Raw genomic sequence first — 23,972 nt, forward strand, 5'->3', positions numbered from 1 at the left:
CCTAGAAAGGTTCCAAAAACAGTAAAAAAAAATATTGTAGAAATACATGTATCATTGTTTTTATTTCCTCAAAAGCTTTAGGGAAATGCAGATATTGAATAAAGAGTTGTGTGCCAAAAAAAAAAAAAAAAAAAAAAGGTGGGGGGCACCACAGAATTTGCTCAGGCCAAAAAAAAAAATGTTATGGAAAATCTACAAGCAAAACTTCAAGATTAACCCAAAGAAAAAGAGTTTGATAAGAAAATCAGGGTCACCCCAAAATATTGCACAGCTTAAGAAGCCAAGTCGGTGTCGGCCTTTGACTGGAACCAGTCCAGAGCTGGCAGGCAGGGAATGTTCCAGAATGAAAGTGGCAGTAACTTCTAGAAAGCCTCGCTGGTAATGTTTACTGAATCTTTCATTAACTAACTTCACAAATCTTGCCAGCCACTCTCAATGGCAGGGCACATTGTTGGCAACAGTGCGGAATCAATGTGGTTTGTCTGCCTTGCCACAGGGGTTCCCTCTTTATAGACACTCTTTGCCCTGCCCTTCACCCTGAATTCTACCATGAAGTAACTCATTGGATGTTTTGTCTGTGCAACAGGTTAGCATATGGATTTGGGCGATGGTGCTTGGCAGGGTTTTGGGAGGGGTAAAACCAATTTTATAGCCAATAGGATGTAGCTCTGTTTCTCTAAGGCTGTTAAGAGTATGGCATGCTCCTGCCTCTCAGCCTTTGTTCACGCAGCTGCCTCTGCCTAGACCACCTCCCGTCTCCATTAACCTATATCCCAGCTATTGTTTCAGACCCAGTTTGTGAGCAGTCTTCCCTGCGAAATCTTCCTCAGTTCCCGGGAGAAAATATTTTAATTGCCATCTATCCATTGATGGGTTTCATAAACACATTTTATTCACGCTTACCATGTATTTTGAGCGTATTTCTCTTCACCATCCCTCCACTAGCCCCATTCTTTGTTCCAGATCGTCTCACTTTTCCTTTCATGGCATGTATATAAATGACTGTGTGAGGCTGTGGTGACCTTGATTTTCATTGTTTGCTTTGTCCTCCATGCTGCCTCGTGCTCTTTGTGCCACCACAGCAGGGCTGACAACAGCCTGTGTTGTAGTCTCATTATTTGTGTAGTTCACACGTGCTTATTACATTGTCAGTCGTGAAGGCAGGGGCCTTTTATTCTTCCCTTTTGTATTTCTCATGTAGTTTTTTTTTTCCTTAGAAAGTGTTTAATGATCAATATGCGGGGGAGTTGAGCTTTCACTAAAAATATTACACATGTCAAAAGTGGGTCTCATAGATTTATAAATATTCCGAAGAACATTTCTTTCTAAAGAATTAGGTAAATGAATTATAGGAAATAGAAGCAGCAGGCACATGCAAAAATGGCCACTATCTGTAATGTGTGGATGGAGAATCTAATTAAATCACAGTGAATTTTCCATTTACAACTAACTGATTCAAACTACTTGCACACAGTGATCTGTTGCCTCCATTTATCCACTTGTCCTTTGACATTTAAGACATTGGACCATTCATATAGCATATTGTTCATGCTAATGTACAACCACTCTGGCGTTGCTCTCCCTACACATGCTTTCTTGTTTTTAAAAACAAAACAAAACAAAACAAAACAAAAACCGAAGAGCATTGAGGTAATTTTTCAATGTTAATGTGAGTTGATTTTTATTGATTTTGTGCTGGTAGTTGACTAATTATAAAGATGGGTGTCATGCCTATGTGTTCTCTCCTCTGCCTTACTCAAGTATGACTCATACTTGAGCTGATGTCAGCAAGACCTTTATTCTTTGAGGATGCTGTGATATTGCAATGAGTAGTCTGTTACCACATTTGTTATCACTTTATTCTAAATGGATTGCTTCAGAAAGCTAATTAGAAAATCATGCATTTGAAGTGGAAGCCAAGGTAGACCTTGTGTCACATTGTTACTATAAAAATTTGAAAAAGCAGGCATCAATTATTTCATTTGAGATTTGTTTCTTATAGTCCATTATTATTGTCCTTTTCTTTTGTTTTTGTTTATTCTTTCCTTCTTTCTCTTCCTAAAATTCTTTCTTCTCCTTGTCGCTCCTTTTTACTATGTATTCAGTGTTCACGAAAGGGAAAAGTTTTTATTGTCCATGGATTAAAAATATGGTTAACAATGAAACTTCATTTTTCAAAATGACCGTCTAATGTAAATTGGACTTTCTAGTCTCCTGTGAGACTAGAGGGTCTCCTGTCTAGAGTTATAGGGAGTCATGTTCTCTCAGGCAATTGAATTATTTTGTTCGGAATCGAAGCAGGACGCCTGAGTGCTAGTCCCAACTCTTTCATGGGCCAACTATGAATCCTTGGGAAACTTTGATTCTTTGTGCCTTGAGATCCTCATTTTTTTAAGATGGAAAACATTCTATTTTCTCATCATGTAACAAAGATGAGGGCTGCTGTGTCTCAGCATCAAAAGTATTTGGAAAAGCTGGGTATCCACATACACAAGATGTGTTTGTCTACATTTTGAAGCCAGTAAAATAGGGAGCAGGATCACATAAGAAACCTGATGCTTAACAGCTGGATTGCAACATGAATGTGTTTGAAGCCAGAACACCACTGTGAGTTTGTCAAAAGCATAGGAAACATTGCCTTTCTTATAAGATTCCCGAAGGGAGGGCTAGCCAAAAGCTTTTTTGCTAAGCCTGAAAGGAGGAGGAGAGACTTAGGCTTGGCAGAGGATGGGTAGTTGTAACTGCAAGTACTCTAACAATCTGTACTGCGTTCTTATCCTAGAATAAGATATCATGGCATGTGACTGAGATGAAAAAAAATTATCCGTTAAATATTAAGTTTTTCAACAATTAAGATATCACTGTGAAAAACAATGTCTGAATCTATAGACCGTTCTTTCTTGTTCTTAAATTTGTGTTTTAGTTACTTTTCAAAGTTTCTGAATACTGATGTCTGTTCCCATCCACAACTGATTTCTTCTTTCTACTTTTCTTTTTATATCCATTAGAAATCCCCTGAATATTTCTCCTTTTTCTCTTCTTTGTATTCAGTCTAAACTGACATGACCTAGGCTAAATTCTTATTAGGCCATAGACTCTTCATCAGGATTGACATTGAAATTCACAGGTAGGGATGAACCTGTGGTCCAGTGAGCAGGACTAGGTAAGTGTCCATGAAAGCACAACTGGGTCTTGAAAGAAAGTATGAATTCCTAGAGATAACCAGGGAAGTTCAAGGGTGAGGCATTCCCCAGTCATGAACAAAAATGAGGGCCACTAGTCAGGTCAAGAGCAGCCTCTATCAAGAAAGCAATGCAGGCCATTTAGTGTCTAAATTTTTAAAGTTCCAGGATGTATTGATTCAGTGTCTAAGACACTGACAGGAGATCTGGAGTAGAGCTCAAAGCGTGTAACTAAGCTATTTTATTGGAACTTAGTTCCAAACCACATGCAGAATGCTCCTTGAACTAACCTTGTCAACCAGAGACTGGGGTCACTTGGATATGATTGTTAACCAATAGCTTCCACGACACCTATAGGTTCTCTCCTCCTTGAAACTCAGTTGAAATGTGCTCTGTTTCAATGTGTGTCGCTCCATCAGACTGTGAGCTCTGTGAAGTGATAACTGTGAGTCTTGTTCTTCTGTCCATCAGTTCCCAAGATCTATGTAAATGTTCATTTTACTGGATGGTGAAAGGCACATTAGATTAGATGTTTGCTAAGATTTATTGTTTTTTATTTTTAAACTTGGGTAATTTACTTATTTCTGACATTCAGGCTTCTCATCTCTAAAATAGTGAATACAATAGCATTTTCTGAATCTGAAATGAGATGATAGATTTGGAAGTACTCAGGCCAATCTAGGTCCTATCTCAGAGTAAGGATTCAATCAGTAGAAGCTCTGATGGTCATTACATGATTGTGTAGTAAATCAATGAACGGTAGACCAGCCGGCTGAAAAAGGCATGGGTGCATTTGATGAGGTTGATGCTTAGAACTAGGAAGAAGCTTACTAGGAGTGACCCTGGCAGTCCTCCAAGTCTCCCTTCCTTCCCTTGGCATCTCATGGATGATTGGGGGGCTTAGACAATAAAGGGTAATCTTTAAGCATCTCTTTCTTTGTGTAAGGCTTGCAATAATCATCATGGCTGGGGAAACAGATTGAATAGATCTCGGGTGGGGGAATGATGTTATTAATATAAACATTTTTTTCCAAATGTAACATACTGCTTTCTGCACACAGCAAGCTGTTGTTAGTTTGTGAGGTCTGTGCCTTTAGAAAGCCATTGCTGGCAGCTCAAATGAGATTCTTAGAACAATTAGAGGCTTTGAACACTTACAAGCCAGAAAGTTGGATAAGCATGTTTTTGACTCCATGGTTCCTCCTGGGGTTTGCCTGATGTGCTGGACTAATTATCAGATGTAATTAGGAAAGCTGAGAAGTGGGAAGACTACAGGGATCAGGCTACTTTCCCAGGAACCCTCATTTCTTTGTTCAGAAGGGAGCTTGGAGACTGTCTCCACTGTAAAGAAGTAGCAATGCATATCACATTCAAGGGCAAGAAGGATCCTGGGAACACACCCGGCTTTATGGGACCCATTGCCCATGATGGGGTTAAAGTGATCAGAGGTGATTTCCTCTGTAGCTTTTCAATGTGGACTGAAACTCTGACGCATTACTGTACTGGGTATTCCTTAAAAACCAAAACTCCAGTCTTTGTTCATCCAAAGAAATTTAAAAATGGTCTACCATTAGAACTTATGAATATGAAGAGAGGAATTCCCAACTTTGGGTCTGCTACAAGGTCTATATATCAGAAGCTGCAGACAGTCTCTCCCTTGCCTTGGCCTAGACTTAAAGTTTGCCTAGACCATGAGTACTTTGCCTCTGAGGTGATAGAAGATGTACCATTGTTTAGGACCTGTGAGAGCTGACTTTTCTTCAGAGGAAAGAGTTCCATTTGTGCATCATCTCAGTCTTAGTCTTGATGACATGGAGACAAGATGAGTATACATAAAACTTGGGAAGACAATGATACGTTTATGTTCACTCACTAAGGATCATAGTGCAGACTATGAATGTGGTAGATATTTTGTAAAAGAGAGAGAGGAGAGAAAGAGAAAGAGAAAGAGAGAGATCTGATAGTCATGATGGCCTAGATGTGAAGTTGTGTACCTTGTTAACACTATGTGAACTTATTGTTATAAGGACATCAAATACTAACCCAGGATTTCTGCTTTCTCCATAGGTCACCTGTCTCCATGATTTCTTTGGTGATGATGATGTGTTCATTGCTTGTGGTCCTGAAAAGTTCCGCTATGCTCAAGATGATTTTTCATTGGATGAGAATGGTAAACACTGTCATTGGGCTTGTTTTGTTTTTGTTCTGTTTTTCTTTTTTCATTCCTTAGGATTTTCATGAACTTATGTGGCCAGAATATTCAAAAACGGCAATTCCAGGGTTGATATTGCTAGTATTTCTCCTTTGTTTTTGAGAACTTGACACACTAAGTGAAAGGTCACCTAGATCTCCCAGAAGTGAAGCCTTCATGCTATATGAAACTTGCCATCTGCCCCAATAATGACCACATTTCTTGAACCATATACTGTATCATATGAGCTAACCTGCTCCATCAAGAAAGAACTTTTGCAGTAAGAACTATACATATGTTTCACATACACATTTTTCCCTAGTAATTCTGCTCTGGCCTTTTTGGTTTATGGCAATGATCCTATTTTTAGAAAGTTTTTCGCCCAGTCTATTCTTAGTGTCAAGTCCTGTTCCCACCCTTGTGTTTGCTACCACATTCTCTCTGCATTGTGATTCAGGATTCCAAAGGATTGCTTACCTCAAGATAGACCTAAACATCTATTCATTTAAGCTCCAGGTGTAAGTTATAAGTGAGTTAGACCACACAACAGAATTAGGATGGGATACTGATGGAAAGACATATTAAAAATGCATTTCACATTCAGGAGTAAAATGTAAGAAAAACAAAGAGAGTTTCACTAAGAGACAACTCACAAACAACTCAAGGCAGGGTCCTTTTAAAAAGTGGCATTTCTATAGTTTTTCTTTTAGAAAAAGTGAACGACCATGAAATAGCTAACCAAATGCAGGCCATATCCAATTTCCTATTCCCTCTGCATCTGCAGCTCTTGATAGTGATCACTAAAGTTCATCAACTTAAATAAAAAGTAGAACAAACAAACATGATCTGTCTCCTCAATTCAGTTCCCTAAAAAGTTCAATTGACCAAATTACCCCACCTGTCTTTTTGGTGTACCTTTATGCAGAGTCAACAAGGAGGTCTCTAAACAAAAATCTGCCCTCTACCATTTTGCTTGATTTTACTTTTCATATCATAGAACAAAATTAATAAACTGTGCAGGTAATGAGCTAGAGCGATAGGTCAGCAATTAAGAGCACTTGTTGCACTTGCAAAAGACCTAGGTTTGGTTCCCAGCATCTACACGGTGGTTCACAACCATTCATAAACCCAGGTCCAGAGGATCCAGTACATTCTTCTGTCCTCTACAGGCACCAGGCACATGCAACGCACATACATACATACATACATACATACATACATACATACATACATACGGGAACCGGGAGGAGTGGAAGGAAGGAAGGCTGGGGTCAGGATGTATTGTATGAGAGAAGAATAGATAAAAAGAAAAAGAGTACAACTAAAAAAAATGTGCAGGAAATAGACGGGAACTCAGGAGACATAGCTACTGGACTTTGGATTGCTACTTTCTTGCTTTGTGGCCCTAAGCAAGAAGCATAAGTTTGTAGTACTCTCATTTTTTTTTTAAAGAGCATAATGATTTTCCTAATAAAGTACCCCTCAGTGACTCAAATTACTCCTGGTTCAGGATGCTGAGTGATTTTCATAGAGTGTTCCAACATAAGATTGCAACTCGGACAAGTGCAGAAACATTTAACTGATTCTCTCCTACAGACCCATAAGTGTTCTAGAGCAATGAACATCAGAGTCATTATTGACCCATTTATTTATTAAACCACCATAAGGGATTACAAAGTATACTGAAAATAAAAAAGGGCTCTATCAATACCATGTAGCCATAGTAATGGTGCTTTTTAAATGAAATGCCGTGATATTATAAATGTACTCATCACAATGTGTAGCAGGTAATAAACAATGAGTAGGAACTTACTCAGGGACTCTGTATCTATGCAGCCATGACATCTGAGGTATGTCAACCTGTACTCTAATAAATGCAAAGCCTCCACAGATTCTATTTTCAAGTATGGCTTGATCAATTTCAGATAATTAAGCTGAAATGTCATCTAAATGATTTGCTTATAATATCTGTCCTTGCTCTAGAATGGAGAAACTTCAATATGTAGTTTATCCTAAGAAAATTTTAGAAGTTTCCCCATATTTCCCTCACCATAGCCATAGTTCCTACAAAAAAAATGAGGAACACCTTGTAATCTTGAGCCACTTAGGTACTTTGGCCTGTGGTGATCATTCTGTTTTGAGATGCTGGTAATGTGCTAAGAGTCTCAGTTCTACCTTCACCTAAGTTGCTTGTGTTCTTTTGCCCCCAGAATGCAGAGTCATGAAAGGGAATCCATCTGCCACAGCTGGCCCAAAAGCTTCCCCAACACCTCAAAAGACATCAGCTAAGAGTCCAGGCCCAATGCGTCGCAGCAAGTCTCCAGCTGACTCAGGTAACGACCAAGACGGTGAGTGTTCTTTTCCTATTGTTCATGTTGACTTCATTTATAGAATCTGATACCCTCTGCATAAGATAAATGGCTTCCTCAAGTGTCCCCAGGAAGATCAATTCTATCATTTCAGAGATATAAAAACAAATTTGTTTGGAGACAAACACATATGTTCCTCAGGAGCTGCCCACCTTGATTTTTGAGATAGGTCTCTCACTGAAATTTGGGGCTTGCTGATTGGGCTGGATGTCCAGCATGTGCCAGGAAACATTTGTCTATGCTTCTCCAGTGCTAATATTACAGGCATAAGCACCACCACACTGGCGTTTTAATATGTAACTATCTCCTTAGCCCCTGGGCCAAGGGACATAAAACAACAACAAGATTCTATGAAAGAATTATTATCTGTGGGCTGTCCTTTGTTAAACCTAAGCAGCCTTTCCTTAGTGTTTTGACCTTCCTGAGAGACTAATTCTGTTTAATAGAACTAACATGGATCATAATGCAAGCTTTCTATGTTGCATGCTTTTTGAAAGTTGTATTATTAATCACACAAAATAATGAGTTTCATATGACATCATCACATGCATACTGATTTATTTAAATATTTAATGGTTACATTTAAAAATTAAAAAACATTTAATATAGATAAATTTTATTTACTAATCTATTCAAAGGTAATCATTTCAGCATTTGACCAATATAAGAAACAATTGAGATGCTTACCTTCTTTGAAACTGCTCTGTATTTTATACTTAATAAGCACATCTGAAATCTGAAATCTGACTAGCCACATTTTAACACGACTAGTGACTATTTACTGTATTAAACAACATAAGAAGCCCTTATTTTGCCAAAACAGTTTCATCATCTCTGTTGTCCATCATAATGACACTATTAATTAAGTTACAAAAGGATAACTATCTAGGTTGGTTTTTTTTTTTAACATTGGAAACTGGAGGGGCAGTTCAGATTCTCAATGTCTTCCCAATGTCACACAACTATTCAGTATTCAAGGAGCAGAATTCAAGATTACTCTCAGCAGGCATTGGAGGCAGGGTGTGGGATTCCCAGTGTGTTGAATACAAAGATTTCTTTTGGATGGTCCTTGCTTCTCAGTGTCCTTCTCCCTGGCCCCACCTCCACATGAGGGGTGTGGGAAGGCCAAGGGATGTTGGGGTGCTTTCTGGGTCATTATTTTATGTTGAATTGAACACAAAGGTAAGTTGGTGCCTTTGTTTCTAATGATCTGCTCTGAACAGATTCCATTAATCCCTCTAATGTCACTCCAAGGTAGCTGATAGAGTTGGCAGGGCTTCAGGAAGATAAAAACTCCCCCAAGTTTTCACCTTCTGGAGGAAAACTCATTTGTTTTAAAATATTGCAGTGCTGACTACAGTTATATTTCAGTGGTAGGCACTTGCCTAGCATAAGTGAAGACATAGGTTCCACCCACATATCTTGCAATGTTGGGTAAATAAATGTGTTTTCCAACAGGGAAGACTCTTCTCCATTTTATTTACAGAATTCACAATGGTGTAATTTCTAAAACATGGTAGGAAATAGATTTCAAAATCATATTTCATCTTGTGAATCTACAGTATCTCACAATCTATGATTGTATTTGGCTTGAGAAACAGCCCAACGAACAAATCCCTGAAGAACTGTTTCTGGGCTCTCAGTTCTTGCTTCCTTGATGGATGAGTCTGGGAAGAGGAACAAAAGCATTTCTATTTAGCAGAAACAATTAACCAAAGCAATCCAGACACTGAAGCCAAGGACACTTTGGAATGGATGTGTGACAACCATAGGTCTGTCTTTTGGCTTTGTTCTGAAGTGAGTCTTAGCTGGTTTGGGTCCACTTGGATAGCCTTCCAGAAAAAGTCTCTATGCAAATACAGAGGAAATGGAACATTTGACCAGAACAAAAGAAATCTTAGAGCATCTCAATATGAGAAAATGTGGAACTGACTGAACTGTGGGTTGAGATCTCCTCTCTGTAAGGCATTAAGGAGATAAAAAATATAAGACTGATAATAAATCACACAAAGATCACAGTGGGAGATTGTGAAATGGATTTTGTGAACAAATCCTGAAGCCATCATCCATAAAGGTGGGGAAGAGTAACATACTTAAAACACAACAAATCTTCTCAAATCTTTGTATCTTTGTTGATTAAAGAGATACTAGTAATCAGGAGAATCATGTGAGACCACATATTATAAAATGTTTTTAAAATAACCATAGAACAACTACTATTAATGGGGGGCGGTCTCTGGAGTTTTTGGTAGGCTGAGATTACTTTGAGTATTTCAGAATAACATCATATCAAAAACAACAGGCTTAATTTTGAGTGTGTCTCAGTATTGGTATTCAATGGTCGAGCAGGTCAGGATGGAATGAGTGAGCATCAAAGTCAGTTTGGTATCTATTCATCCATGGTTAGAAGCAAAGCACACACCAAGAGACCCTTACTTTTCTGAGCCATTCTGATCAGGTGAACTTGAACTAAGGAAGTGTAATACAACTTGAATTACTCACTACCTAGACACCTCTTTAATCACTACACTTTGGACCACTTAGACACACCTTATGTGCAGCTACGTACATTTTAGTCTTCAGGAATGTGTGCGTCCTCTAGACAAGGGAACACAAAACCTGGAAACTCAGCATCAACTCTGCATGGCTGGTGACACTGTCTTCTGTTTCTCTGACTATCCATGCTTGAAAGGAAACTCGTTTACTGTTCTTGGAAAACTAGGTAGGTCAACCTACTAACCTGACCAGCCATCCTGTTGGATCATGCCCTGTTCCATTTAGACAGGAAATACTGACGGGACCAAGGAACTAAAGATGAGTTCAGAAGCAAAGACAGAACTAACTACCCCCAAAGTCCTATGAGACATGACTATGTGGGGTTGAGCTTGGCGGTTGTGCCGCACAGCTGAAGAGTGCCAACTAAAGGAGTTGACAGAGCACAAATATCATCTTCTCTGAAAGTTCTGTGACATGAGGGGAGCTACACCATGCTGGCCCCCTGTGTTCTGTTGTTTTGTGATATTGTGCAGGTGTCCAGCTGGTTTGCTTAGTTGAAAAAAAAAAAACTCTTGTTAACTGCTTTCTAACTTGAACCAGATCAGACAGGTTAGTTGTTTTCTTGAAGATGTGCCCCAGCTCTGGCGGCTGCTCCTTCAGTCTTCTTGGCCCTTTCTTTTTTTTTTTTTCTCTGCCACCATTTTCCCTATTTCCCGTAGTCCCTGTGGAAAAAAAATTGTTAGAGGAAGAAATCTCAGGAGCATTTGTTTAAAAAAGGAAAGGTCTATGTCACAAAAATTGAAAACAAAGAGAGAAGAGTACACATAGGCTTTGGAATCCGTACACCCAAATCTTGGCTCTTCTTCCTCTCCGTGGAGTAAATGTGTATGGGTCAGGGAGAGGGTTGATGGTTCTGTGGTTAACTCATCATAGACACCCAGTAAATGAATAATAATCTTATTTTTGAAAATATTGGTAAGGTAGCCAAAGAGGCTGAAATTAATGTGACACACCTCATTGCAAAGGGGAAAAAAGGAATTCTCCTAAAAGAAGAAATGAAAGGACTTGGTCTATGTATAAAGCTAAAAGCAGTGAGACAGTTTCATAATTCTGAAGAGGAATAGGAAAGACAAGAGTCAGTGAGGGAGAAGAGTCCATTCCAAGGTGTTTCGAATTACTAGAGAGCTAAGGAAGATAGCAAGGGAAAAGGAAGGTTATCAATCAGTGGTGCAGCTTCCATTCACTCTCAAGAAAGGCAACATGATACTCTCTATAACAGTGGTTCTCAACCTTCCTACTGCTGTGACCCTTTAATACAGTCCCTCATATTGTAGTGACCCGCAACCACAAAATTATTTCATTGCTATTTCATAACTGTCATTCTACTACTGTTGTGACCCCAAATGGTCACCACCCACAGGTTGAGAACCACTGTTCTTTAAGGACTTGCCAGTCCAAAAGCACACACCAAGTTCACCAGACCCTATCTACACTACATTCTGCTTCTTCTTTTGATATTTGTAAGAATTTGGTCTAGGATCCATACCAAATGGTATCATTTCCAAGTTTTTCTCATGGTCTGAAGACAAAACATGTATGTAAATACATTTTTGATCTGTGCTTTAAGTACAGGGGTTCCTTCAGTTTGCCAATTCACATCTACAGTTTTCTCATTTCTGTGTCCATTTGCAAATTTCATCCCATCAGAATATTCTGAGACAATTAGGGAGAATATTTTCAGTTCTTCAACAATGTAGGGCATGGCAGTTAAATTGTGAAAAACTGATGTCCATGCTTGTAGAAGGTCAATGATAAAAGGCTTTTATTTATGAATAACTTAAGATTGGTCCAGTATGGTAGAGATATGAAACAGTATATAACTCCTGTATATAATCATTTAAGCATCATATGCAGAGACTATAGAGAAAAGCACATATGAAGTGTATACTTGTGTATTGCCTCTGAAGTTATTGGTTGAAAAGAGTTTCTGAAGATAAAGAGAAAAAGATCTGGAAGTTGAAGAACCTGAATACTCAGATCTGTAGTCAGTCGATGAAAACTGACACAGCACATATTTGTGACTAACAGTTTTCCATGTTTTGGCAAGGCCACTGAGTTCATTCTCAGATAAATGTGAAAATAAAAGAGGATGATTTTAATGTTGGAGTAGTCACTCTTCATTATTGGGGGAACTAATGAATGTGAGGAAAGGGGAATGTGTAGAGTATATAGCAACCATATGGAATAAATGCCAAAACTTAATCCAGGAATGTCTGCACACATCTTGTTGGTGCTCAGATCTCAAGTTAGAGCATTTTGGGGGAGATTCTACTATGTCAGTTTACATAGATCTCTAGGATTGCTCCTTATTCTGGAAGCTTTGCCAGGTTCTTCTGGGAAAGCCTTTGGGCAATGTAGATAGTCCACTAATTCTTTTAACTACTAACTCCTTCATTTCCTTCCTACAGAGAATAAGTGACTTATTGCAGAACCTCAGACTCTTACCTTTCTTAGAATATGTCATTTACTTGCCAAAAAGCAAAGTGGTACTTAAGCACTGAATTTTGGCACAAGTAACATCCTTTATTTGGAAGATGAGTTACAGGAGAAGTGAACACAATACTCTATACTTGTCTGCCATCTAAAACTCAAGCTACACAGTGGTCCCCTTTTCCCTTCCACATTACCTTAGTTGGAGCTATAAGCACTAATTGGCTACTGCTATATTTTTTAAGTATATTTGCTTCTGCTCTGAACCCATCCTATCCCATTCTAATCTCATTTCAGAGGCTGGAGCAAGTTTTAAATTTAAACTTGTTTGTATACATTTCAGTTTAAAATGCTCGTGAGACTTTCCTTTAGCAATCAAACCCAAACTTTTATTTTATGGACTGGAAAAAAAAGCCTGGGACTACTGAATTACTTTCCCAGACTTTAAATTGTTGAAAAAATCCTGAGGTTCTGCTAAGTTGCTCACATTGGCCTTAAATTTGTAATCCTCCTGCCTCAGAGTCTCAAGTGCTGAGACTACAGGAGTATTCCACTACCCTAGATCCACCCTAAATGTTTTAGTGGGTCACACAAAAGACCCACCCAAATCTTGCTCACATCCTTAGTCTTCGGCTGTATTTGTTTGAATATCCCTTCTGTGACCCTCCCTGTGAGCCGTTGTGAGCTGCTTGCGTGGTGGAAATACACTGTATTCTTTCACACCTTCTTGTTGTCTGGTGCAACTCGAATGCCTAGAGCATGCTTCCTCCCCTCTGTGCTTAGGTAGTTTCTATTTATTTTCTTAAACATGGCTTTATTGATATGAACTAATTTAAAACCCACTGTAGATTATAGTTAGCTATAGAGTTTGCCACAGTTATCATGACTTAATGCCAGAATAACTGTGACTCCAAAACAAAGCTCCCAACCATTAGCAAAAACATCCCACTTCCTTCCACCTCTTCCCTCCTCTAGGCTCTGACAGGCACGAGTCTACCTTCAGTCTCTCGACATTTACCTCAACCAGATTCAGTTTTCAAAATGCTCAGGTGTTACTTCTTGTTTACTTCCAAGGCTTCTTATTTCCAATTCCATCCTTTGGGCTCTAATAATATCCTGTGCAGGCCTTTATCCACATATGTACTTTACTTAATCCTTGCTTTCCTCCCCCCCGGAAGTAATGTATTTATTTCTCAAGTCCAAATATCTAATCTTTGCCTCTCTCATAGATGGTGTTCCATGGCTATTGTCTAATGGTATGAATGACAGATAGGAAAGCGTCTTAAGGAGTAAATGAAAGATAACTGAATAAAGTCAGTCAGGGGGTTCCCACGTGGTCATTGTTCACCTCATTTGAGCATGAATAATCTCAGCAAACCTCTACAATGATGCACCTTCTGTGCTTCTGTGTCTTCCACTGATGGGTGTGCTGTCAAAACTAGGGAAATGTTATCATAAGTGGTGGCGAGGAGGTATATATTCAGGGAATATCCATGATTTAGAAGTTTAAGCCATATCTGTGGGACTAACCCCAATATTCTTAGACTATCTTTTTACTCTCTCCCTCTGTTTCACTCCACTATACACCTCTAAGACACTCCCCCCACCCCCGTTTTAATAACATACTTCAGAATATCTTTCTAGCAATATAGGTCCTATGATTAAAGAATATTTCAGCATGAGAAAGCAGAACATGTCATGGAAAACCATTTAATTATCACATTTTGATGTGACACCTTTCTTTTTTTCATATTAAAAGTGCTCATTAGCAGGAGGATGGAAAACAGCTTGAAATTGCAGTAGAATACTGAGATGTTAAAAACTCAGTCATCTCTTTTCTATCATGTTCGTGACTGGGGACAGATTGGGGTTGTACATTGATGTTGTTCACAATGGCTTAGAATTAATTTCTGTGTCTCTCTGCATTTTGCTCTGTCCTCAGTATTTAAATCTTTTATCTTTGTCTCCATTCCAAGATCTTCCACTATTTTGCATTCTCTCTTCTGCTCCATTTTTGTCCATTCGTGCTTTTCTTTAAAATTTACTTTTTGCTGCGCCTCTAATTGATGTCATTCTGCTTTCTGACAGTTTCCTTCCTTCTGTGGTTTCTTCTTTATGTTGTTTCCTGCTTCCTGTTTCTTCCTTGCTGTTGTTTTCACCCAGGACATGGTAGTAAAGGAAGAGCAGGTGAATAAGAAATGGTGGAGATTGATTGTGGGTCTGTCGTACATCAGTCTCATTCAACTGACTCCAAACTGAATATATCCTAGCCCAAAGTGCTCATATTTCTTCCCCTTAATGGAAGGCACATGCGTTCGCTGTATCTTATCTTTCTTACTGCAAAAATTAAGTCAAATAATGCTTTCTCAAACAGCCTCCCAGAGATGTAAGGATCAAACCTGGTGATTAAAATGAAAAAGTTTTGAAAGGAAATGGATTCCTGTTACTGAGAAGTACTGGACAGGGTGAGGGTTATGGATGCCTTGCCCTGTGCTGGACCACATTAACTGAGGATGGCAGTTCCTAGGGCATTTGAAGAATGTGTTCCTTTTCACTTTGGTTTAAGTCTATCAAATAGTTTGCTTGACTTTGTACCTTGTTTGAATGCTCGTAATGTCTTAGGAGGAGAAAGAAGCTGCTCTTTTATATATTGTTGGTTTTCATTCTTTCCCTTTCTCTTGCCTTGGGTTAGCAAATGGAACTTCCAGCAGTCAGCTGTCAACACCCAAATCGAAGCAGTCTCCTATCTCTACACCCACAAGCCCAGGAAGTCTGCGGAAGCACAAGGTATTATGTCTCTTATACCTTACTAAACCCCTTTGCACTCAAAGTTTCTTAAAAGACTGCATAGAGATTTGCTCACCCACTGTACTTCAACAGCACATTTTGAAGTCAGAACTCACCTTTGTTGACTACATTAAGTTGAAGTCCCAAGAATTCCAGCAGAGAACAAGCCTTGAGTCAGTTTTATCGATTTCTCTAACCCTCACTTTTAACATTTTTCAGTTACATTTTAGCATTTCATCCAAAGGGGTACCAAGATCTCAAATATTTATTCTGAAGTAACGATAGAAAGCAAACCACAAGCACATGCCCCACCAATTCCAACATCTAGCAAAGGGGATGCTGAGGGTCCCTTATGTCAGTAGGTACCAGCCAGTGGATGTAATATAAATATAGTAGTTAAAAGTTGTACTGAGATGGGGCTGGAGAGATGGCTCAGTAGTTACGAGTATGCACTGCTATTCTAGAGGACTAGGTTCAGTTCCCAGCACCCATACCACATGGTTCACAACTAATTCTAGTTCTGGGGGCTCTGATGCCCTCTTCTAGCCTGCACAAGTACTGCACACATGTGATGGACATGCTTATGCACAGACACAAACAGACATTACAATTTTTTAAAGGTTGCAGTGAGTTACTCTCTTCAGATTTGCAGGACATCAATGAACAAATGGAACCTAGTTTTACTGTGTGCATTCTTCATTACTAGGAAGATTCATGTGCAGTGTATGCAGAAAGCAAACAAATATTTTACCAATGGCCTTGGGGACCATTTTGAACTCTGAACTCTATATGTGTTCTGTGGTACAGGAAAGTACACACACACACACACACACACACACACACACACACACACACACACACAGTGTAACTTTAAAAAAAATTTCATAGCTTACCACTATCTGATAAGTCTTGTCATTATCTTTCTTTACAGCATGCTTTTAGTTTCCTGTTTAATTTGTATACCCTTTTGCATGCCCTGTTTTTCATAATGCCCATTCCTTCCCTTTAATGACCCCTTATATTTCTTGTATTGATCCTGACAAGAACCTTTGGATAATCCTTCTTGACCTACTGGATTTCAGAATATGCTCAACTGTCTCTGTAGTCTGTGTTACCGGGAGATTGTAAGATGGATTAAAAGCACTTTATAGTCAATTTTTGGTTACTTGCTATATGCAAAATTTGTTAATATATATTACAAGATGGAAACAACCTGTCTCCACTATTTCAGTGTCATGAAGATCCTTCTAGACTACATTGCTTCTTAGTGTACCTTCACCCTATGCCTTTCTGCAACTACCTTCCTTTCTGGGAAGTGTGCTCTCCACCAGCACTTTCCATTGGCCTTTCCCAGAGTGCCAGATGCAGCTTGGGCTGCATTTTCTCTTCACACTTGTACTACTCAGCCTTTTGACTGTCGTGTAACTCAGTTCATTTAGGTTGAGGACCCATTCTTTGTAAAGCCTTCAGGTGAGTTTTGGCGTTATCAAATTTGTTTCTCCTGGTTGGATTTGTAGACACTTGTGACTTGTTTATTTCTTCACACAGTTCTGTAAACAAAATTAGTCACGGAAGAACTAGACAAAGCTCATGCATGGCTGCATTGTCAGAGCTGGTACTGTTATTTTCCCTGTGGAGTTCTCAGTGTATTGTATTTTTAAGATTCATTTTTCTCAAGACAGAAAAACAAACACGGGTTAATAAATTATACCATATTTTTCTAGTTAAGTTTTCAAATTAAATATACATTTAGATTCTGATATAATATTACTTTAAAAATATTTTATACCTCATCAAACTTAAAGATGAATTGTAATAATAAAGACCCTATACTCTTTTTATGCACATTTATCAGTAATTTCTGTTTTGCTCCAATTACCTTGTTTCCTGCGCTCTCTTTTTATTTCTGTTCATGAATAAGAACACATATAACCTTTACTTTTTGCCATTTGTCTGAGTCATTTGAGATTAAGTTGCAAGTAGCATGTCCTATTACACTGAAAAAATCCAATGTGTTTCCTAAGGACAAAAATGGTTTATAACCATGCCACAATTTTCAACGTCATGAAATTTAATCAACAAAGACACAAAACTGTTATAGTCTGTACTCAAATTTTACCAATTGCCTCAGTGACATTCTTTTTCTGGTCCAGGATCTAATCTAGGATCAAATATTACATTTATCTGGCTGTATTCTTTTAGTATATTTTGATCTGGAAAGGTTCCTGCGATTTTATCTTTCAGTACAGTACGTTCTAGAAATGAAGATGTACATCCCTTTCTGTGCATTTTATCAGGAAGTAATGGCCTCACATTTACATGGCCAAAAATGGAGATTGAGCTGATTTTTTGGAATAAGCTAAAAGCTGGTTGTGACCTTGATTTAGTTCTTCCAAATCTTAGGTCTGAGCTTTGCATCTGGCCTTTCACTCTGCTTGCTACCTGAGCCTTGGAATCACCAATCTCCCTGGGCAGTGGCCAGAGCAGATCTCATGTGAACTTCTGTCCAAGTAGACCTGAAAGGTGTGAGTCATGGTGGAGACAGGAAGCAGGTGGCCAAGGCAATCTCTTTCCTCCTATGCAATTGGAAACAAACTTGAAGTCTTAGCATCCCCTTGGTAACTTTTGATTGCTGTGCTGGGGCTCTAAGCTGTAATCAGATGCTTGGCTTCTCTTAGGCAGCTCATGGAGAATCCTCTTTAATGCAGCTGCAATGGGGTTAGCCAAAGTGCGCATACTCAAGTGCTGCAATATGGACACACAGTACATCTTAAGGTAGTTAATGAGAACAACATTTCATTTTATATTTCTATACTGCTTTAACCTTTCACAAGCCATGTTCCTGCTTATCCTTGAACTATCCCTGTGAAAGAGAAAAGACAGATAGATAGCCTTCCCATTTTACAGATGCGGGCAAAAGTTAAGAGATTAATGACAGCCTCAGTATGATTTAACAAATATTTATTGAAGAATGCTTTTGCAGCTAATATCTGGTAAAAAGATATTTAAAAATACAGAAACATAGAAAAATTCTGATTTAATTAAAATGATTTTTAGATTAGTGATTTCACCCACAGTACCAAACTTGAAGAATTTTCTGCAATGTGGCAATGAAAATATATCAGACATAGTGCCTGAACATATAACTAACATCATTTAAATATACACTTACTTCTGTTTGCCATCCTAGCAAAGAAAGAGTTTGATGAACAAAGTAGGGGGTCTGATCCTGAGATCACAGGCACAATTAACTCGAATATATGTGGCTTTGGATAACATAAGGAAAAACACAAAACAGGGTGGGAAGGACATTTGATGGGGACCCAAGGAAGGTGGGAACTGGCAAAGACTTCACACAGGTGATGTTTAACTGGGTTCTTAGAGGCTAGATAAGCTTTGAAAAACCCAATGAGGCAAACCGACACACAAGCTTTAAAACATCAGTAAGAGCAATGCTATCCCACCAAGAAAGCACAGGGTATGTTGGAAAAAATAGCAAGCTTAACTAGAAGCTAGGTTTCCCCAAAGTCCTTCCTGATTTCTTTTGGACTATAAGCTCCTTGGACCAAAGACCAACTTTTTGTTTTCTCTAATGCACTAGTATTGCCAGCACAGCTGTATTTGTTACAAACATTTTGTTCTGTAGGGCTCCAAGGGACTAAGCAAATGAATTTCAGGTGCAAATTATTTGTATTGTTAAGCAATATGTGTGTTTCTGTATTTCTACATATCAATCAACAAAAACAGAATGCTGAGGTAATTACTTTTCCTGAACATTGTTCTTCCCTTACAAAAACCCCCAGGCTTTGAATATGAAATGAATTAATAGAAGTATGGAAGCAGTTCATACCTAGTTTATTCCTATGGATTCTATCTATGGCCGAAATCTTTCCTCTTTCTAAGACACAGAAATTCCAAGTAGAGTTTTCACAATTCTATCCCTTAGCCTCTCCTCATTTCTTTTGAGGTAAAGTCTGCAACAATAATCTAGTATAATTATTTCCACCAACAAAGCAAACAATTATAATTAGATAACACTTAAATATAAAAGATAAAGCTAGCTAAAAACAATCAAGAATGCCAGACAATATGCATTTAACATGAAATCAAGAATTGAATACTGAGCAAAAGAGACAAGACAGGAAAGAGTGAGATACCTGATATAATTCCTATTTACCAGTAATTACTTTAAATATTAGTAGATTAAGTATTAATAGATTAATCACAGGCTCAAATTAAAAGCCTGTGATTTTCAGAATAGTTATTTTGAAGGCATGACCCATCTTTATGCTGTCTAAAACAGAAGCAATAGAGACTGAAAGTTATAAATATGCTGCGAGTAGAAACACAGGAAAAAGCTATGAAGGAAATGGGAAGATATAGATCAAAAGATATAAAGTAGTAGATAAATTGGATCAATAAATATGCAGCTCTAACATACAAAGTATACTGTAACTAAAAGCTATGATGGCAATACAAATATTAGAAAACTATTAAACTTAAAGCAAATTTGTTACTAGGGAAAAATAAAATTTCTGATGGTGAAAGGAAGGGCCAATGCTTCCAGAAAATGTATTTATAAATACATGTAGGCCCCTTAAGAACATTGCATCACTATATGTGAAACAGAATGTGATGGAATTAAAATAGGTACCCCAACTGTATTAACTGGAAATTTCAATACCACAAATTGAATAATGAATATAATCATGAGATAGAAAGCCAATACGTAAGTCCTTAGGGTCTTGGGAAGGACTACAAGATATTTCATTGTCCTAGTTCTAAAATCTTATAAACTATGAGCCCAATAACTGCATTTTGTTTTTTTCAATTGTGTTAAAAGGCAAGACATGAGATGGATACTGAAAGGCAGTGATATTTCTCAGGAAATACATATAGCCCGTGAATAATATAAAGGCCATTGGATACTTTTACCCCACTGAAGCCCTGGGCTTCAACATTCATCTCAACATTCAATTGTTTAATTGCTATCTTAATACAATCTATATTAAGACCAGCTTTCTTTAAATTCTGTCTAAACTTTTTGCTACAGGGTAGCACCATTTCTTTCCCCCTCTTTTGGCCTCTTATAAACATACCAATTATGTCTTTATACACAAAATGTCCATCAACACATTGTTGTAATTACCAGATCGTACAGTTGTCATTTGAATAAACCAGACACAGAAAGAAAACGATTCCATGATCTCACTTATGTGTGGAATTGTTTTAAAGAAAAAAACCAAATATCTAGAGATGGAGAACAGAACAGAGGTTACCAGAGGGACTAGAGGGGTGGAGAAAATGGGATGTGCATATCATCAGATATAACATAATAGACAAGCTATATGAACAAATGTACAAATCGCATCTACAAAGTGGCTGAGTTTAATAAAACTACCATGAAGGAAGTTTATTAAGTTGCCCTTCTTATACAAGAAAAGAACTGTATGATTCCATAGATATTTGCTTCTCTATAATAACTATTTTCATTATTTATATGTATCCCATAATCTTATGTTGTAAAAGTCAAATATGTATGATAAAATATAAATACATTTTCAATCAACATTGAAAGAAAAGAATTATAAAATTTAGTGTATACAGTCCCTGGAATGTATTTGCAAAGTTGCCCTATTGATTTTTTATTAGTGGGGCTGAATTATTATCATAGCTCCTTGAGTGACTCTCTTTAATATTTGTTGTAGGACAAGTATTCCAGTGGTGAACTCTGTGTTCATGTTTGGTTGGGGATGTCTGCTTTTATTTCTTATAGTAAAAATTTGAATTCGAAAGGATTTTCTGAAATATTTTAAGTAAGATTTGTTGCTGATGGTCTATGTGAATGTTGGGTCATGATTTCAACAATCTATCAGGTGGTTGATGACTGTACTTTAGCCTTTAATTGCTGCTTGCACCAGGCTTCAAAGTCATCTGGGGCTGACAGATTAGGACCACCTTGGGTTTTTACTGAGCATGCACTCAGTCACCAACGTGTAGCTCGCCACTTGAAATCCCAGGAATATATGTTAGAGAGTTTCAAAGTTCTCCATGGACTGCTAATTTTTACAGCTTTTCCTCGTAGGGTTTTTAGACATTTTTTTTTTACCCCTAGACACACTCACACTTTATGGAAAGCCATTATTTTTGAGACAGATCAGGCAGCCCTCAAACTCAGGAATATCTGCCTACCTCTGCCTCTCAAGTGCTGGGGTTAACGGCATGTAGCATGACACCAAGCCTGGCTATGAAATAATTTTTAAACAATTGTATTGATTAGTGCTTCATGAAAATGCTGACTGTAGCAAGTGTTCTATCTGAATCAAATCAAATAAAGGAGAGCTCTGTGAGAAAGCGTTTCCAGAAGGCTCCTACTCAGGTCAACATGACAATTCTTAGGAAATAAGACATTGCTGATTCTCCCAACACAACTGTGTTACTCAATGGCTCTTAGGTTGCAGTTTTGATGAATATTGGGGTTTGCTGGTTTTCAAAGATACTGTGGAGTTTGGCAGAGGGAAAATGAAAGCAGAGCAAGCCAGGACACCAAAAATCTTAGTAGTCTTATTTAAATCCAGTCATTTTTCTCAAATAAATGCTTCTTGTTTTGTTATAAGCCTTTCATTCATTTCCAGAGTTCGGAAAAAGTTCATTTTGAGAGTGTTATAATATTTACGAAGGATCAAAATTTCAGAGCCCCACGACACACTTCTGTGAGTTTGCATCTCAAAGATGCTTTTGTCCGTGAGCAATTTTCACTGGAGGCATGGGCTTGAGAACTAAATCCAGTTACAGATTCAGTTCTACTGTCCATTGCTTTGCTTCAGTCCAATTTTGTAAGGGGTTTTTGTACTTCTATTGCTTCCTCCGCATTGTAATTCTTACATGCACACACCCACAATCAAATGAGAACATATCAACCTGCAGGACATTAACTTTTAGGGGAAGTTGAATAAGAAACATATTGACATAATACGGGGCTACCTCTTCCTACACTTTTAAAGCTCCTTGTGGATGTATTAATCATTTTAAAGTAAAAACTAGAAAAATGCTATTTCAAACAACTAAAACCACTTCAAATCTCAAGGTACCGAGTACAGGAGAGTTAACTTTGTGTCTTCTCTTCTTATAGGACTTGTACCTGCCGCTGTCATTGGATGACTCCGATTCACTTGGCGACTCCATGTGAAAGATGATAGGCTATATAAAAACCTATCATTATAGCAGAATACTTTCGCTCAAGTGACCAACAAGGCTATTGGTGCTTAAACATTTTTGTTGTTGTTGTTGTTGCTGTTGTTTTTCAAAACACTCTGTAGTACATAGGGTTTATTTTCTTGTGACTTCTCCTCTGGGCCACTAATTCACAATTACCAATTATGAGAAATAGATTGATAACCATCCTTTTGAGTGACTTTCCAGAACTGCCAAATGTGCTAGTCCATGACCTTTCTACTGAATGTTTAGGGGCCTTTGTATTTCCCCCACTCAATTTCTTCAGATAGCAGTCTTTCTTATGTGGAAGGCTGTTTACATACATATCACTTAAAATGTTTGTGTGTGGGGGAAACATTCATATGCAGATCTGAACGTGAAAAACCTAAGTGTCCCTTGCCTCTGTATCTTCAAAATGCTGGAGGATCTCAGGAGGGTGGCAAGTCAGATCCTTGGCCTGGCTCTTTGCTCTTAATTGAGCCTCCAGTGTATTGTCTAGCACTAATCCTGTCTGTCAAGGAGGAGAAACACCAGCTACTTATAATGTGACACCATGTGCTTAGGGCTGTTGTATAGGGCTAGCTGAAAGAGATGAGGCAGAATTGGGTGGAAAACTGCCCAAATTTCAGTAGGATTTATAAAGCACAGTGGATTCCTAGTCAACTCCTCTATTGGGGGAATTTGGAATCAATAATTAATTGATGAGTTTGGGCAAGTGATGTCACATATATGGTTCCTCCAGGAGGCTTTCCAACAAAGTTAGTACATGAATAGTATGGTATCCATCTAGCTCTGTTCTATTGAATGCCTTGTAAACAACCAACCCTACAAACACTGTGAGATTTTGTTTTCAGGTCTGACACCTTTTGGTCGCTTTTTATAGCAAGAAACCATATCCTTTTTATAAAAACTCAAGTCTGTATTTCAGGAGCAAAACTCTTCAGGCTCCTTTTTTATAAACTGGTGATTTTTTTCCTTTGTCTAAAAAACACAAGCAGAAAATGTACTAAAAAAAATGCAGAAGAATACTGTAGTTTAGAGATCATGCTCTCACTGCCAAACAGAAAACTCCAGGAGAAAACACAATGACTAGAGGCCAATTCAATAGAATCAGTCTTTTGATACCTTTTTAACAGTTACACTTACAGTAATAATTTCAATGTGGACCAGACATCCTAATTATATTTTAAATGAAATGTTATGGCATATTTTAAGTAACTCTTTTTTATCGATAATCCTAAT

At 38.1% G+C, this 23,972-nt stretch overlaps 1 protein-coding gene across 7 annotated transcripts in view; it reads left to right on the forward strand.

Moving 5' to 3' along the window:
* Positions 1–22,787, forward strand: part of Dcx (doublecortin) — an 80,035-nt gene extending 57,248 nt beyond the window's left edge. For 3 of the 7 annotated variants that reach the window (XM_042269010.2, XM_042269006.2, XM_015991916.3), the window contains exons 4-7: positions 5,250–5,352; positions 7,584–7,721; positions 15,421–15,518; positions 22,648–22,787. In XM_042269010.2, coding sequence (XP_042124944.1) covers positions 5,250–5,352; positions 7,584–7,721; positions 15,421–15,518; positions 22,648–22,704 — 396 coding nt within the window. In that variant the 3' untranslated portion in view covers positions 22,705–22,787. The remainder of the gene's footprint in view (positions 1–5,249; positions 5,353–7,583; positions 7,722–15,420; positions 15,519–22,647) is intronic. The other 4 variants (XM_076562890.1, XM_042269007.2, XM_042269008.2 and 1 more) reach the window with 3 other exon arrangements.
* Positions 22,788–23,972: the final 1,185 nt, after the last annotated feature.

The sequence above is a fragment of the Peromyscus maniculatus genome, chromosome X (genome assembly GCF_049852395.1).
Source record: "Peromyscus maniculatus bairdii isolate BWxNUB_F1_BW_parent chromosome X, HU_Pman_BW_mat_3.1, whole genome shotgun sequence".
NCBI lineage: Eukaryota > Metazoa > Chordata > Mammalia > Rodentia > Cricetidae > Peromyscus > Peromyscus maniculatus.